An 18953-nucleotide genomic window follows, 5' to 3' on the forward strand; every position below is an offset into this window, starting at 1 on the left:
CTGAGAATCAAATCAAATCAAATCAAGTTTATTTTATATAGCCCTTCGTACATCAGCTAATATCTCGAAGTGCTGTACAGAAACCCAGCCTAAAACCCCAAACAGCAAGCAATGCAGGTGTAGAAGCACGGTGGCTAGGAAAAACTCCCTAGAAAGGCCAAAACCTAGGAAGAAGAGAACAGTTCTAAAAACATAGAATAAAGGAGAGACGAGAGACTTGGACTGTCTTACAGTTCTGAGACCAGTTCAGAGAACTTAGGATAATGCCAGTTCTGAGGACAGTTCTTAGAATGTAGAATAAACCAAGATGAGAGACTCAGACTTCCTTTCAGTTTGCTAACCACCAGCGACCTTTGGATAATAGAGAGGATCTCTATCCAGCAGGAGATCTGTCAACGAGGCAGTGGGCTGGCAGTCAAGCAGTGGGTAATCACTGTTGGCAGAAAGGGGAACTCTCACGGGCACTGCAAAATTAGTAACTGTCAGTGGCTAGTGACTACATGATGTGCAGCCATCAACACTTGACAGGCTGAGGTCCTTGAATTTTGCCAATTCTTTCCCGCTGAATTGTGGCCTTTTCAAAACGGACTAGGATCTTTTTTTGTATTCTTTGAATGGGACATGAGGATAGGGCTGTGACGATTATGGAATTTTTGATAACGATTGATTGTCATGCAAATTATGACCACGGCTATGGTCATAATGGTCTTCTTTTTTTTTCAGCTTGTAATGTATCATAATGCATCTTTGAAAATGTGTTACACAGCGTTGATGACACCCCTGTCTCAAAAACAAGGGGGTTTCTCCTTGTGACCGTGCCGTTTGGCTCATAAAATTATTACACATTTTACCCACTTCATGTCAAAATGAAAAACTGCTATTGAGTAAACTATATCTACTTGAATATAAAGTTGAATCCCTCCATCTCTTAAATTATATGTATTATGACAATTATTTTTTTTGTTCATGGTTTATTGTCCATAATTGTCAGTTACACAATCATATGATAATTGTGCCAGCCCTACATGAGGAGACCCTTGAATTGTATTGCTAAATAACAAGTTACATGTATGCCATTTTGTGCAAACCAAAGCAAACAATGGTTGTCGTAAATAATGCAGATCTTCCAGAATCTTCCATTGAATTTGCAGTCATTGTATGTTGTGTATCTCTGCTATTTGTGTGTTAGAGTTAAGGACAATGGTCTAACCCACCTGTATTGTTAACCTCTCCTAATCTAGCTGAGTTCCTGTTTCTTCTGTGGGGAGTGTACCTCTGCTATGCTGTCCGGACCGTACCGTCAGCCTTCCATGAACCACGCTACATGACTGTTGCCATATACAATGAACTCCTCATATCGGCAATATTCCACACCATTAAGTAAGTAATAAGAGAGAGAGAGAGAGAGAGAGTCTATACTGTGTATGCCCTTACAAATGTGTGACCCTATAGGTTATAATCATAATCAGGAAGAGATATAGGCCTCTAAGCAGGAGAATAACAGGAGCAGAACATCCCCAGTTAAAAGGCAGAATAGAGCGCTCCCTCTCATCAAGCAAATGAATAGTCAGCAGGACAGCTTGGATAAGCCACTTGAACAGAGGTGAATAAAATATGCCTGCACCAGGCAGACAGTGCATAAATCTGCCAAGGCTTAAAATAAACTCCTTATGCCCTGTTCCTCTACCTGAATCTGCTGGAGGAGCTGACACTGGTTGGTGGCACTGGCTTGACGAGCCACCTCCTCATATGACCACCAGGAGAACTACAAGTGTGTGTGGGGAAGGGGGGTGGGGGGAAAGAGGGTTTGTGTGTGTGTGTGTGTGTGTGTGTGTGTGTGTGTGTGTGTGTGTGTGTGTGTGTGTGTGTGTGTGTGTGTGCGTGCGTGCGTGCGTGCGTGCGTGCGTGCGTGCGTGCGAGGAGGGGTCGTGTGTGTGCTGACAACTGTGCTTGTTCGTAGTAGCCATTGCCTCAATGTACAAGTTATCACTCGGCAAACAATATATGTAAAGTGGCACCTAAAACATTCATCACAAAGCTGCATGTAGAACTTGTCTGTAATATTTAAGATCATCACGAACAGCTGGGTCCCAATGAATACCTTTTATAAATCCCATTGAAAGTAACGGATGTTGGCGTACGTACAGTATGAGCATAAATAAGTCTATTGTCATGCTTATCTCTGCCGGAACAAACCAGCAAGGTTATGGCATACCCATCAATCTAACCCCGAGGTTGTATCTGAAGAGGTTTCATAACAACATGTTGGCATGCCTCACCCAATAACAAACCAGCTGTGATTGAATATGCCTACATTGAATATTACAACTGTGACGGGAGTGGGAAAAAAAATCGAATACTTTAAATCTGTCCCCTAAATGTAAAATTCTAAACAGCACCCTCATGAATGTCTTTGATGAACCGAACCCAAAAAGAAACTCGTCGCCGTCTCTGAGGGATCGGAGAGAGCAGCCAGGTTGCTGGAGACCAGCGATAAGGGCTGGCAGACTAAGGGAGGAGAGGAGGAGGGGATGGAGGGAGGAGAGGAGGAGGGATGGAGGGAGTCGTGATGTTGCTTTTCAACCCATGCCAAAAACACCCGTTGGAATGACTAAGACTGCTGAACTCTATTTCTTGAACTGCATTGTTGGTTAAGGGCTTGTAAGTAAGCATTTCACGGTAAGGTCTACACCTGTTGTACTCGGCGCACATGACAAATACGATTTGATTTGACTAACATGATTAATGAGGCTGAATCTTACTATCCGAGGAGCAGTTGATAGAGGGATGGAGGGACGGAGGGACAGAGACTTTTGTGGCACCTTGACCGCCGTCCCTCGGCGCCATGATCCCCGTTGAATTAGTCAAGGATATGAAAGAGGTCAACTCTTGTAAATTCACTTGCCTCGTTTAAAGTTTGACGCTTAGCCCTTATCCTAACCTTAAACTTAATCCTTACCTTAGCCCTAACTCTAACCTTAATCCACAGAATTGTCTAGAATGTAACTTTATGCTGTAGCGTTAAGATTTCCCTTCAATGGAACTAAGGGGCCTAGCCCGAACCATGAAAGGACAGCCGCAGACCATTATTCCTTTTCCACCAAACTTTACAGTTGCCACTATGCATTGGGGCAGGTAGCGTTCTCCTGGCATCCACCAAACCCAGATTTGTCCATCGGACTGCCAGATGGTGAAGCGTGATTCATCACTCCAGAGAACGCGTTTCCACTGCTCCAGAGTCCAATGGCGGCGAGCTTTACACCACTCCAGCTGACGCTTGGCATTGCACATGGTGTACTTAGGCTTGTGTGCGGCTGCTCGGCCATGGAAACACATTTCATGAAGCTCCCGATGAACAGTTCTTGTGCTGACGTTGCTTCCAGAGGCAGTTTATAACTCGGTAGTGAGTGTTGCAACCGAGGACAGACGACTGCTACGCGCTTCAGCGCTCAGCGGCCCCGTTCTGTGAGCTTGTGTGGCTTACCACTCCGCAGCTGAGCAGTTGTTGCTCCTAGACGTTTCCAATTCAGAATAACAGCACTTACAGTTGACCGAGGCAGTTCTAGCAGGACAGAAATGTGATGAACTGAAAAGTGGCATCCTATGACAGTGCCACGTTGAATGTCACTGAGCTCTTCAGTACGGGTCATTCTAATGCCCATGTTTGTCTATGAAGATTGCATGGCTGTGTGCTCGATTTTAAACACTTGTCAGCAACGGGTGTGGCTGAAATAACCAAATCCACTCATTTGAAGGGGTGTCCAGATACGTTTGTATATATAGTGTATATGCAGAGTACGATAGAATGGAATATGGGATAAAACAACAAGGACTGTACCTAATAATGACCTAATAACCATGTATTCCACAGTAACACCAGATTAATGACTAGCATGGCAATAGCACAGTAAGAATAATGGCAAGGACTGTATATTATACAAATAGTAGGCTATTGCACAGCAGCACACAAGAGCAAGGACTGTATTTAAATGTACAGTATAGGAAATAGGAAGTAGTAAACAATATCAGTAGTAACATAATAATAACAGGAATGAGAACTACATAGAATACTGCTACTGTAGCACGTACTACAAGGATAACAACAGCGATAACTTTGTTTACGCATCCCATGCACACATGTCCACCCACGTTCTGAGACTGGTAAAACACAGTAAATACTTATATACTTGAGGGAGCATGCAACAGACCCGATTTTCCAGTGCTGGGCTGGCTAGGAGCATCTGACCAATCAATCACAGGATGCATGATCAGTGCATGGGCAGAGTGTGGGGTGCATTGGGACAGTCTGATTGGCTGAAGCCGCAAGCTGGAGGTAATCGATATCTCGTGTGAGGCTAGACTATGCAGTGCCAGCCAGACATAAACAACAACACACACGCTGTAAATTAGTCCCACAGTGCCCTCGGCAGGGGGATTCTGTAACACTTTTCTCTTTTCTGATTTTTTGTTCAGGACTAGGCTTAATCTGTGTCTGGGAATGCCACTGTGCTCGAGCTGGGTCCAGATTCTACTGCTTGTCAGAGGTGCTGCAGACAAAGTTGAGCTCCTGGGTCTCAGGCAGACTAACCCACTGGTGACATCCATCTCATTTTACTGCCCCGGTTCTCCCCGCTCCGGTTCTCCCACAGTCCTCCATGTTTCCTGGAGCCCAGTTGTGGTAGCCGGTGGGCTCTTCACATATTTGTCTCATAATGTCTCATAAACACACATTCCTCCTTCCCTATTTGAAATATCCTTCACTGCAAGAGTTATCTGACCACTACCACTTTCTTAACACTGTGCCCTTCTCCAGCCTGCTTCAGTATAGCCACTGTCCACAGTTTTAGTCAGTCTGTCCATGTCCTCCGTGTTGTCTATGGTGGCCAAGTTAATGTACTTATCTCTGCAGTAACGGTGTGCTTCAGTCCACGGCTTGTTTTCGTTCAGAAAGTGATTCCAATAAATAAAAAATCATGTTAGAATACAAAATAAAATTGTATCAGATTATGGAACCTATCCAATAGGTGTAACGTCCTGACCAGAGTTCTTATGTGTTTTGCTTATTTAGTGTTGGTCAGGACGTGAGCTGGGTGGGAATTCTATGTTGTGTGTCTAGTTCGTCTGTTTCTGTGTTCAGCTTAATATGGTTCTCAATCAGAGGCAGCTGTCAATCGTTGTCCCTGATTGAGAATCATATATAGGTGGCTTGTTTTGTGTTGGGGATTGTGGGTGGTTGTTTCCTGTCTCTGTGTTTGTGTTCTGCACCAGATAGGACTGTCTCGGCTTTCACGTTTGTTATTTTTGTTATTTGTTGATGTTCACCATTTATCGTCTTATTAAACATGTTGAACACTAACCGCGCTGCAGTTTGGTCCTCTCCTTCATCCCAGGAAGAAAGCCGTGACAATAGGTTTGTTTTATTCTTTTAGATTCTAATAGGATTTGTTTATTGGAGTGCTGTAGGATTTTTTTGACTAGGGTAAAAATGTGTTCTTTTTTTAGGAGATTGGATATACTATTTATTTATTTTTTAGGGACAGATGTAAGTACAGATAGGGAGACAGATATAGAGAGGGGTACAGAAAGTGGTTTAGGGAAGACAGTCGGCCGAGCCAAGGCTCGAACCCCCGTCGAAGAGGGGCATGGAAACACGTTGTTTCCATGTGGCTGATACCACTCCATTGACTCCATTCCAGCCATCATTATGAGCCGCCCTCCCCTCAGCAGCCTCCACTGCACCCTTGTCACTTGACATGGTGACCCTATAGTGGGAAACCACTGACAATGTCCCCTCTACCCAGTACCTACCTTTTGAATACAAAAGTTTGTGGACACCCCTTCAAATGAGTGGATTTGGCTACTTTAGCCACACCCGTTGCTGACAGGTGTATAAAATCGAGCACACAGCCATGCAATCTCCATAGACAAACATTGACAGTAGAATGGCCTTACTGAAGAGCTCAGTGACTTTCAACGTGGCACTGTCATAGGATGCCATCTTTCCAGCCGCGAAGTGGTAGAAAACAAGCAGAATGGGACCGCTGAGTTCTGAAGCACGTCACCACAATAACTGTTTGTCGGGAGCTTCATGAAATGGATTGGGGTGGCAAAAACCTACATGATGTATCAAAAAACTATAGGATTGATTTCCAATAGGGGGAAAAATAGCCCAATAGATTTCTGATAATGACATAACATTTTATAGGATTGCGAGAATCCTCTAGGATCCATTAGGATTACTTTTGATTTACAAAGGAAAAGAGTAGACCAATAGGACTCTGATAGTTGATAGGATTCTGATAGAGGTGACACAAAATAGGATTGTGAGAATCCTATAGGATTCTATTGGGGAAAAAATCACAAATCATATAGGTTCTTTGACTAGGGTTGTGAGTTCCAACCCTGCTCAGGGCAGAATAGAATGCACTCTGTTACACTTAAATAAAAGTGTCCTGAAAAAAATCTGTTGCTATCTATTTGCAGGTTCACTCTGGCCCCTCTGTGGCACCCTGACTGGATGCTCATGCTGGTCTTCGCTCACACACACCTCACCGTGACTGTGACTTTGGGGCTTCTGCTTGTTCCAAAGGTAACCCTGCTCTCTCTCCTCACCCTTTCCCCTGAATACATAAGCATTACATTTAACAGCTTCTTACTGCAATAATAATTATCGTATTGTAATTTAAGTGCACATCTGGGTATTTTTAAGTCTTATGGAGAACATTTAAACACTCGATGAGTGGGGAATAAACCGTTCATTTCGCAAGATTTAATTAGATGCCAATTAGAAGACAATTAGGAACAATGGGATGATGTCAATCTTGTCTGTTGGTGACATTTTCCTCCTGAAAATACAAGCACGCCGTGAACAAATGCACTATAACATTTTAAATAATGTCACCCTAAGTAGGTTTTCCCCCTCTCGTTAGTTTCTGTCCACAGGGACTCAGGTGAGGGATGACATTGCCACTGAAGCCTATGAGGAGGAGCTGGACATGGTCCGGTCTGGGTCCTACCTCAACAGCAGCATCACCTCAGCCTGGAGTGAGCACAGCCTGGACCCTGAGGACATACGGGTGAGCAGGGTCCCGCTCTGTCTTTTTTGTTCTGTAAACAAATCAAATCAAATGTTATTTGTCACATGCACTATAAGGTCTACACATCACAGGTGTACAGTGAAATGCGTACTTACAAGCCCTTAACCAACAATGCAGTTTTATGACCAAAAAGTGTTAAGAACGTATTTACTAAAATAAACTGAAGTGAAAAATAAGAAAATAGAAAAATAAATCATTAAAGAGCAACAATAAAATAACAGTAGGGAGGCTATATACAAGGGGTACTGGTACAGAGTCACTGTGTGGGGGCACAGGTTAGTCGAGGTAATTGAGGTAATATGTACATGTAGGTAGAGGTAAAGTGACTATGCATAGATAATAAACAGAGAGTAGTTGCAGCATAAATTAATGTAGTCCTGGTAGCCATTTGATTAGCTGTTCAGGAGTCTTACGGCTAAGGGATAGAAGCTGTTAACTTCTTCTGGCTGCAAGCCCGAGGCCGGCCACAATATGACAACAGCCACTTCAAGTGCAGGGAGCGAAATTCAAAATATATTTTTTAGAAATATTTAACTTTCACACATTAACAAGTCCAATACAGCAAATGAAAGGTACACATCTTGTGAATCCAGCCAACATGTCCGATTTTTAAAATGTTTTACAGCGAAAACAGCACGTATATTTATGTTAGCTCACCACCAAATACAAAAAAGGACAGACATTTTTCACAGCACAGGTAGCATGCACAAAGCCAACCTAACTAACCAAGAACTAACCAACAAACAACTTCATCAGATGACAGTCTTATAACATGTTATTCAATAAATCTATGTTTTGTTCGAAAAATGTGCATATTTCAAGTATAAATCATAGTTTACATTGCAGCTACAATCAGAAATTGCACCGAAAGCAGACAGAATAATTACAGACACCAACGTCAAATACCTAAATACTCATCATAAAACATTTCTGAAAAATACATAGTGTACAGCAAATGAAAGACAGGCATCTTGTGATTCCAGACAATATTTCCGATTTCTTAAGTGTTTTACAGCGAAAACACAATATAGCGTTATATTAGCTTACCACAATAGCCAGAAACACAAGCCATTTCCCAGCAGCAAAAGTTAGCGATCGTAACAAACCAGCAAAAGATATATAATTTTTGACTAACCTTGATATGCTTCATCAGATGACAGTCCTATAACATCAGGTTATACATACACTTATGTTTTGTTCGAAAATGTGCATATTTAGAGCTGAAATCCGTGGTTATACATTGTGCTAACGTAGCTACTTTTTCCCACAACGTCCGGATATTTTTCTGACACTTTTTCTGACACACATATTCTGACCAAATAGCTATTCATAAACATAACTAAAAAATACATGTTGTATAGGAAATGATAGATACACTAGTTCTTAATGCAATCGCCATGTTAGAATTCTAAAAATAACTTCATTACGACATAAGGCTTACGTTATGGCGAGCGAGTGCCCAAAACCTGGGCGCAAAACTAATAGTACACAGTTAGACAGATATGTGAAATAGCATCATAAAATGGGTCCTACTTTTGCTGATCTTCCATCAGAATGTTGTACAAGCTCTCCTTCCTGAACAAAGGCACACAACGCAACACGCCTAACGTCCCGAATAAATTTCAATAGTCTAATAAAACTATATTGAAAAAACATACTTTACGATGATATTGTCACATGTATCAAATAAAATCAAAGCCGGAGATAGTAGTCGCCTATAACGAAAGCTTTTCAGAAGGCAATTCCAGGTCCAACCTCGCGCTTTCCAGAAAACAGGAAATGGGTGACACGTCATTCCAAGAGGATTTATTCCATCTCAGACCAAGATAAACACTCCATTTCTTCTCTCACTGCCTCTTGACATCCAGGGGAAGGTGTATGACGTGCATGTATACTAATACATATCATGCCCATTTATAGGCAGGACCTAGAAGAGAGCATCGATTTCAGATTTTCCACTTCCTGGTCGGGAAGTTTGTGCCAAATGAGTTCTGTTTTACTCACAGATATAATTCAAACGGTTTTAGAAACTAGAGAGTGTTTTCTATCCAATATTAATAATAATATGCATATTGTACGAGCAAGAATTGAGTACGAGGCCGTTTGAAATGGGCACCTTTTATCTGGCTACTCAATACTGCCCCTGCAGCCCAAACAGGTTAAGAAGCCTTTTGGACCTAGACTTGGCGCTCCGTTACCGCTTGCCAATCGGTAGCAGAGAGAACAGTCTATGACTAGGGTGGCTGGAGTCTTTGGCAATTTTTAGGGCCTCCCTCTGACAGCGCCTGGTATAAAGGTCCTGGATGGCAGGAAGCTTGGCCCCAGTGATTTACTGGGCCGTATGCACTATCCAGGCAGTGATGCAACCATTCAGGATGCTCACGATGGTGCAGCTGTAGAACTTTTTGAGGATCTAAGGACCCATGCCAAATCTTTTCGGTCTCCTGAGGGGGAATAGGCATTGTCGTCCCCTCTTCACGACTGTCTTGGTGTGTTTGGACCATGATAGTTCATTGGTGATGTGGACACTTGAAGCTCTCAACCCGCTCCACTACAGCCATTCAAGGAGAATGGGGGCGTGCTCGCCCTCCTTTTCCTTTAGTCCACGATCATCTCCTTTGTCTTGATCACGTTGAGGGAGAGGTTGTTATCCTGGCACCACACTGCCTGGTTTCTGTCCTCCTCCCAATAGGCTGTTTCATCGTTGTCGGTGACACTGTTGTGTCTTCGGCAAACTTAATGATGGTGTTGGAGTCGTGCTTGGCCATACAGTCATGGGTGAACAGGGAGTACAGAAGGGGACTGAGCACGCACCCCTGAGGAGCCCCCGTGTTGAGGATCAGCGTGGCAGATGTGTTGTTACCTACCCTTACCACCTGGGGGTGGCCCGTGCGGTAGTCCAGGATCCAGTTGCAGAGGGAGGTGTTTAGTCCCAGGGTCCTTAGCTTTGAGGGCATTATGGTGTTGAACGCTGAGCTGTAGTCAATAAATAGCATTCTCACATAGGTGTTCCTTTTGTCAAGGTTGGAAAGGGCAGTGTGGATTGCAATAGAGATTGCGTCATCTGTGGATCTGTTGGGGCGGTATGCAAATTGGAGTGGGTCTAGGGTTTCTGGGATAATGGTGTTGATGTGAGCCATGACCAGCCTTTCAAAGCACTTCATGGCTACAGACGTGAGTGCTACGGGTCGGTAGTCATTTAGTCAGGTTACCTTGGTGTTCTTGGGCACAGGGACTATGGTGGTCTGCTTGAAACATGTTGGTATAACAGACTTAGTCAGGGACAGGTTGAAAATGTCAGTGAAGACACTTGCTAATTGGTCCGCGCATGCTCTGAGTACACGTCCTGGTAATCCGTCTGGCCCTGCAGCCTTGAGAATGTTGACCTGTTTAAAGGTCTTACTCACATGGATTCTGGTTGGGGTATGTACGTACGATCACTGTGGGGACGACGTCATCGATGCACTTATTGATGAAACCAGTGATGGATGTGGTGTACTCCTCAATGCCATCGGAAGAATCTCGGAACATATTCCAGTCTGTGCTAGCAAAACAGTCCTGTAGCTTAGCATCTGCGTCATCTGACCACTTCCGTATTGAGCAAGTCACTGGTACTACCTGCTTTAGTTTTTGCTTGTCAGCAGGAATCAGGAGGATAAAGTTATGGCCAGATTTGCCAAATGGAGGCTCGAGGGAGAGCTTTGTACGCTTCTCTGTGTATGGAGTAAAGGTGGTCTAGAGTTTTTTCCCCTCTTGTTGCACATGTAACATGCTGGTAGAAATGAGGTAAAACGGATTTAAGTTTCCCTAAAGTCCCCGGCCACTACGAGCGTCGCCTCTGGATGAGAATTGTCTTGTTTGCTTATGGCCTTATTCAGCTCGTTGAGTGCGGTCTTAGTGCCAGCGGTGTTTGTGGTGGTAAATAGACAGCTACAAAAAATATAGATGAAAACTCTCTTGGTAAATTGTGTGTTCTACAGCTTCTCATGAGATACTTTACCTCAGCCGTGCATAACTAGAGACTTCCTTTATATTAGATTTTGTACACCAGCTGTTATTTACAAATAGACACAGACCGCCACCCCTTGTCTTACCGGAGGCAGCTGTTCTATCTTGCCGATGCAGCGTTAACCCAGCCAGCTGTATGTTGTCCATGTCGTTGTTCAGCCACGACTTTGTGAAACATAAGATATTACCGTTTTTAACCTGTCTCGCCCCCCCGTTCCGCTAGCGGAACTCCTCCCACATTCCACTGAAAAGGCAGAGCGCGAAATTCAAAAAATATTTTTTTAGAAATATTTAACTTTCACACATTAACAAGTCCAATACAGCTAATGAAAGATACACATCTCGTGAATCCAGCCAACATGTCCGATTTTTTAAATGTTTTACAGGGAAAACACAATATATATTTATGTTAGCTCACCAACAAATAGAAAAAAGCACAGACATTTTTCACAGCACAGGTAGCAAAATCAAAATCAACCAAACTAACCTAGAACAAACCAAAGAAACCAAGAAACAACTTAATCAGATGACAGTCTTATAACATGTTATACAATAAATCTATGTTTTGTTCGAAAAATGTGCATATTTGAGCTATAAATCAGTTTTACATTACTGCTACCATCATAGCTACAGTCAGAAATAGCACGGGAGTAGCCAGAGTAAATACAGACACCAACGTCAACTACCTAATTACACATCATAAAACATTTCAGAAAAATATATGGTGGATAGCAAATGAAAGACAAAGATCTTGTGAATATAGCCAATATTTCCGATTTTTAAAATGTTTTACAGCGAAAACACCACGTATATTTATGTTAGCTCACCACCAAATACAAAAGACAGACAGACATTTTTCACAGCACCGGTAGCATGCAGGTAGCATGCACAAAGCCAACCTAACTAACCTAGAACCAACCTAACTAACCTAGAAACAACTCCCTCAGATGACAGTCCTATAACATGTTATACAATAAATCTATGTTTTGTTCGAAAAATGTGCATATTTGAGCTATAAATCAGTTTTACATTACTGCTACCATCATAGCTACAGTCAGAAATAGCACGGGAGTAGCCAGAGTAAATACAGACACCAACGTCAACTACCTAATTACTCATCATAAAACATTTCAGAGAAATATATGGTGGATAGCAAATGAAAGACAAAGATCTTGTGAATACAGCCAATATTTCCGATTTTTGAAGTGTTTTACAGCGAAAACACAATATATCGTTATATTAGCTTACTACAATAGCTATCACACAACAGCATTGATTCAAGGCAAACGGTAGCGATAGCACAGTTCGACAGATATATGAAATAGCATCCCAAATTGGGTCCTTATCTTTGTTGATCTTCCATCAGAATGTTGTACAAGGGGTCCTTTGTTCAGAACCGTCTTTGTTTGGATCCAGAACGAACTATTTCCCTCTTGAATTAGCAAGCACACTGGCCGTGCGGCGCTAACCTCTCCTTCTTGAACAAATTCCTCCAACGCATCACGTCTAAAGTCCCGAATAAATTTCAATAATATAATTAAACTATATTGAAAAAACATACTTTAGGATGATATTGTGACATGTATCAAATAAAATCGAAGCCGGAGATCATATTCACCTATAACGACGGTTTTCCAGGAGGCGATTCCAGGTCCAACTTCGCGCCTTCCAAAAAAATAATAATGGCGGACCTCTCACTCCAAGAGGTTGTATTCAATCCCAGAACGAGATAATCAAGTCATTTCTGCTCTCACTTCCGCATGACACCCAGGGGAAGGTGTATGACGTGTTTCTACAGTCATAAGTGACATGCCCTTTTATAGACAAGCTCTTGAAGAGAGACCTCGCTTTTGGAAATCTCACTTCCGGATAGGAAATGGGCTGTAAAAAGAGTTCTGTTTCACTTAGAGAAATAATTAGAACGGTTTTAGAAACCAGAGAGTGTTTTCTATCCAATATTAATAATAATATGCATATTGTACGAGCAAGAATTGAGTACGAGGCCGTTTAAATTGGATACGATTTTCCCCAAAAGTGAAAACAGCACCCCCTGTCCTTAAGAATTAATGTCTCTTGGTAGGACACTCTTGATCAGAGCTCATCCATTTTATTATCCAATGATTGCACTTTGGCTAATAGGACTGATGGTAGAGGCGGATTACCCACTCGCTGTTGGAATCTTACAAGGCACCTCGACCTACGTCCCCGATATCTCTGTCTCTTCTTCATGCGAATGACAAGGATTTGGGTCTGAAGTAAATCCTTCACGTCTGACTCGTTAAAGAAACAATCTTTGTCCAGTACGATGTGTGTAATTGCTGTCGTGATATCCAGAAGATCTTTTCCGTCATAAGAGACGGTGGCAGAAACATTAGGTACAAAAAAAATTACAAATAACGCAAAAAAACACACACAATATCACAATTGGGTAGGAGCCTGTGAAACGGCAGACATCTCCTCTGGCGCCATTCAGCTTATTTTACAGAGAAGAGACTGGTTAGATTAAGCACCCATTTGCTGTGTCTTAACAAAGGAAAATAAGGAAAATATAATTTTGTTTGGGAACATGCCCAATCAATGAAGGCGTATCACTGACGGCACCACATTTTAGTAATTAATGATCAAGTTTAATTTGCATAGCGCATTTCATTAGAGCAGATGTGTAACGGTGTTCCTCCTCCTCTTCATCCGAAGAGGAGGAGCATGGATTGAACCAAAACGCAGCTTCTGAAGTTGACATTATTTATTTACAGAAAAGACGAAAACACGAACTTCACTATAAACTAACAAAACAACAAAACGGAGTAGACAAACCTGGACATGCGAACTTACATACAACGCAGAACTCACGAACAGGAAAATGACTACACAAAAGACCGAACGTACAAACAAACCGAGAACAGTCCCGTGTGGCGTAACATACAAACACTGACACAGGAGACAACCACCCACAACAAACAGTGTGAAAACACCTACCTTAATATGACTCTCAATCAGAGGAAATGGAAAACACCTGCCTCTAATTGAGAGCCATATTAGGTCACCACTTAAACCAACATAGAAACAGAAAACATAGACTGCCCACCCAAACTCACGTCCTGACCAACTAACACATACAAAACTAACAGAAAACAGGTCAGGAACGTGACATAACCCCCCCCCTTAAGGTGCGAACTCCGGGCGCACCAGCACAAAGTTTAGGGGAGGGTCTGGGTGGGCATCTGACCACGGTGGTGGCTCAGGCTCTGGGCGAGGTCCCCACCCCACCATAGTCAATCCCAGCTTATGTTTCCCCCTACGACTGACCACCCTCCTATTCCACCCACTTAATTTCCTGGTTAACATCGATACAAGGGGCATCACCGGGATAAGGTAGTTCAGGACATAGATATAGCACAGGACAGAGAGGTAGGTCAGGATAGAGAGGTAGCTCAGGATAGAGGGGCAACTCCGGACTGAAGGGCAGCTCCGGACAGAGAGACAGCTCTGGACTGAGGGACAGTTCTGGATCAATGGCAGCTCTGGGCTGAGGGACCGCTCATGACTGGCTGACGGCTCTGGACGCTCATGGCTAGCTGACGGCTCTGGACGCTCATGGCTGGCTGACGGCTCTGGACGCTCATGGCTGGCTGACGGCTCTGGACGCTCATGGCTAGCTGACGGCTCTGGACGCTCATGGCTGGCTGACGGCTCTGGACGCTCATGGCTGGCTGACGGCTCTGGACGCTCATGGCTGGCTGACGGCTCTGGACGCTCATGGCTGGCTGACGGCTCTGTCAGATCCTGTCTGGTTGGCGGCTCTGGCAGATCCTGTCTGGTTGGCGGCTCTGGCAGATCCTGTCTAGTTGGCGGCTCTGGCAGATCCTGTCTAGTTGGCGGCTCTGGCAGATCCTGTCTGGTTGGCGGCTCTGGCAGATCCTGACTGACGAATGGCTCTAGCGGCTCCTGACTGACTAACGGCTCTGACGGCTCGGGACAGACGGGCGGCTCTAATGGCTCGGGACAGACGGATGGCTCAGACGGCGCTGGGGAGACGGATGGCTCAGACGGCGCTGGGGAGACGGATGGCTCAGATGGCGCTGAGGAGACGGATGGCTCAGATGGCGCTGAGGAGACGGATGGCTCAGATGGCGCTGAGGAGACGGATGGCTCAGACGGCGCTGGGGAGACGGATGGCTCAGATGGCGCTGCGGAGACGGATGGCTCAGATGGCGCTGCGGAGACGGATGGCTCAGACTGATCCTGTCTGGCGGAAGGCTTTGGCTGCTCCTGTCTGGCGGAAGGCTCTAGCGGCTCCTGTCTGGCGGAAGGCTCTAGCGGCTCCTGTCTGGCGGAAGGCTCTGTAGGCTCATGGCAGACGGGCGGCTTTGCAGGCTCATGGCAGACGGGCGGCTTTGAAGGCTCAATACAGACGGGCAGTTCATGCGGCGCTTGGCAGACGGACAGTTCAGGTGCCGTTGGGCAGACGGCAGACTCTGGCCGGCTGAGACGCACTGTAGGCCTGGTGCGTGGTGCCGAAACTGGAGGCACCGGACTGGAGACACGCACTTCAAGCCTAGTGCGGGGAGCAGGGACAGGGCACACTGACCTCTCGAAGCGCACTATAGGCCTGGTGTGTGGTGCCGGCACTGGTGGCACCGGGCTGAGTGCACGCACATCAGGACGAGTACGGGGAGAAGGAACAGTGCGTACAGGGCTCTGGAGACGCACAGGAGGCTTAGTGCGTGGTGCCGGAACTGGAGGCACTGGGCTGGAGACACGCACCATAGGGAGAGTGCGTGGAGAAGGAACAGGGCTCTGGAAACGCACTGGAAGCCTGGTGCGTGGAGTAGGCACTGGTGGTACTGGGCTGGGGCGGGGAGGTAGCGCCGGAAATACCGGACCGTGCAAGCGTACTGGCTCCCTTGAGCATTGAGCCTGCCCAACCTTACCTGGTTGAATGCTCCCCGTCGCCCTACCAGTGCGGGGAGGTGGAATAACCCGCACCGGGCTATGTAGGCGAACCGGGGACACCATGCGTAAGGCTGGTGCCATGTATGCCGGCCCGAGGAGACGCACTGGAGACCAGACGCGTTGAGCCGGCCTCATGGCACCTGGCTCAATGCCCAATCTAGCCCTACCAGTGCGGGGAGGTGGAATAACCCGCACCGGGCTATGCACCCGTACAGGAGACACCGTGCGCTCTACTGCGTAACACGGCGTCTGCCCGTACTCCCGCTCTCCACGGTTAGCCTGGGAAGTGGGCGCAGGTCTCCTACCTGCCCTTGGCCCACTACCTCTTAGCCCCCCCCCAAGAAATTTTTGGGGTTTCTTCACGGGCTTCCGTGCTAGCCGCGTACCTTCATAAATCCGGTTTTGAGCTTCATTCTCCGGTTTCCAGCCACGTCTCTTTGCTGCCTCCTCATACCACCGCTCCTGGGCTCGCGCTGCTTCCATCTCCTCACGAGCGCGGCGATATTCCCCAATGTGCGCCCAGTGTCCTTTTCCCTCCAATACTTCCTCCCAAGTCCATGATTCCTGTGTAGCAGGCCACTGCTCAAATTCACGCCGCTTGGTTCTGGATCGGTGGGTGGTTCTGTAACGGTGTTCCTCCTCCTCTTCATCCGAAGAGGAGGAGCATGGATTGAACCAAAACGCAGCTTCTGAAGTTGACATTATTTATTTACAGAAAAGACGAAAACACGAACTTCACTATAAACTAACAAAACAACAAAACGGAGTAGACAAACCTGGACATGCGAACTTACATACAACGCAGAACTCACGAACAGGAAAATGACTACACAAAAGACCGAACGTACAAACAAACCGAGAACAGTCCCGTGTGGCGTAACATACAAACACTGACACAGGAGACAACCACCCACAACAAACAGTGTGAAAACACCTACCTTAATATGACTCTCAATCAGAGGAAATGGAAAACACCTGCCTCTAATTGAGAGCCATATTAGGTCACCACTTAAACCAACATAGAAACAGAAAACATAGACTGCCCACCCAAACTCACGTCCTGACCAACTAACACATACAAAACTAACAGAAAACAGGTCAGGAACGTGACAAGATGCCAAAGTTTGATATGGTAGAGATGTTGTGTCCCTTTTGTTTTTATGTATACATAGGTATTTGGTTTAGAGAGAGCATGTAGATTAAAAACAGGATTGGCCCCAACACTGTGGGAAGTCACTACCTTGCAGCAAAGTTCTGGTCTGTCAAGAAAATGGACCATGGTTAGATTGTGTCTGATGTCAGAAAATGTCTGTAGCACAAACACTTAGAGAAATCATTTTCCTTCTCATCCACTTTTCTCTCTCTCAACACCTCTCTGTGTTGCTATTTTAGGATGAGCTAAAGAAGCTCTACGTCCAACTGGAGGTCTACAAGCGCAAGAAGATGTTGGCTAACAACCCCCATCTCCAGAAGAAGCGCAGCTCCAAGAAGGGCCTGGGCCGCTCCCTCATGAGGCGCATCACTGAGATCCCAGAGACTATGCACCGGCACGGCAGCCATGGCAGTCGTGAGGATCGTGACTGTAGTGAGCATGGGAGCAACCGGAGCACCCTTCGACGGAACCCCTTTGACCCATCCCACTCTGGTCACAAGTCCAGGGAAGACTCTCTGAAAAACAAGGTCCTGGGCCTGAAGAAATCGCACAGCTACGACCACGTCTGTGACCAAGGGGAGGAAACTGCTGGCGGAGAGAGCTCGTGTGGGGACAAAATGGCTGCCGGTGAGGGTTCCTTGCTTGGATCCCTCATGAGGAGACAGGTGAAGAAGTCACCAGAGCATGTCCCAAGGGTTGAACCTTCCGAGTCCACGGAGTCAGTGCCCTTGGTCTGCAAGTCGGCCAGCGCGCACAACTTTACAGTGGATAAAAAGCCCATCCACCTGAGGACGTCCATCATGCAGAAGTCACTGAGTGTCATAACCAGTGCCAAAGAGAAGATGCCTGGGCTCACCAGCAAGACACATTGCGTGGAGGAAGCAAGCAAGAAGGGACTCAAGGGCTGCGATGGGAGGATGCTGTCTGAGGTGGACGAGGCGGAAGAGAAGGAGTGTTATCCCAAGATGATCATCAGCCAGTCGGTGGAGTACTCCAAGACGCCCATAGGCAAGATGGGCATCATGAAGCAGCAGGTGAGTGGCAGCCAGCCGTCCATCAATACAGAGCCAGGGAGAAACCTGTATGACCTCTCCGAGGTGTGCTCTTGGGATGTAGAGGACCCCCCAACCCCCTCGGAAGGAAGGTCACAGAAGCATGTGTCCATTGCTCTGGGAGAGACCACCACGGTCCACAGAGGGGGTGGTGGTGGTGCGGTTAGCACCAAGGGCAGTCGCTCCCAACAGAAGCAACAGGGAGCCGCAGGGCAATCACCTGCAGGCCGACGTCGCTCCAAAGGTAAGGGGAGTGAACCAGACGAGGCCAAAGAAACAAGGAAGACCAGGTCTCCCAGATCTCCGCTCCCTCTCAAACCAGAGGTGTGCCCCTGGGCCTTTGAGGAGCAGCCGGTGTTGGGAGGTGATTCAGACTCCATCTCCCCAGAGAGGATCAGAAGTAAGAAGAGTGTTACACCCACCGATGGGAAGCCCAAGATCCTCCACTCAGACTACTCCAAATCCACAGGGAGTCTGCTGCAGCCGCCAACCCTGATGGTGGACATCTGTCCCTGGGACTACAATGAAGCCCCTGCCCCGCCCTCCCCCAGCCAGGAGAAGAACTGCTCCAGCCCCACGCCTCACTCCAAGCGGAAACGAAAAGGCTCATGCTCCTACAAAGAGAGGGGAGAGAGGGGTGAGAGAGATAAAGGAGGGAGGGACAGGGAGGAAGAGAAGCAGCACAGGTCA

General features: G+C 46.0%; 1 protein-coding gene across 1 annotated transcript in view; it reads left to right on the plus strand.

Moving 5' to 3' along the window:
- LOC120056238 (probable G-protein coupled receptor 158) overlaps positions 1-18953 on the plus strand; it is an 80773-nt gene that overhangs the window by 61581 nt on the left and 239 nt on the right. The window contains exons 9-12 of the mRNA XM_039004488.1: positions 1242-1380; positions 6484-6589; positions 6930-7076; positions 17451-18900. Coding sequence (XP_038860416.1) covers positions 1242-1380; positions 6484-6589; positions 6930-7076; positions 17451-18900 — 1842 coding nt within the window. The remainder of the gene's footprint in view (positions 1-1241; positions 1381-6483; positions 6590-6929; positions 7077-17450; positions 18901-18953) is intronic.

Source organism: Salvelinus namaycush, chromosome 11, assembly GCF_016432855.1.
Source record: "Salvelinus namaycush isolate Seneca chromosome 11, SaNama_1.0, whole genome shotgun sequence".
Lineage (NCBI taxonomy): Eukaryota > Metazoa > Chordata > Actinopteri > Salmoniformes > Salmonidae > Salvelinus > Salvelinus namaycush.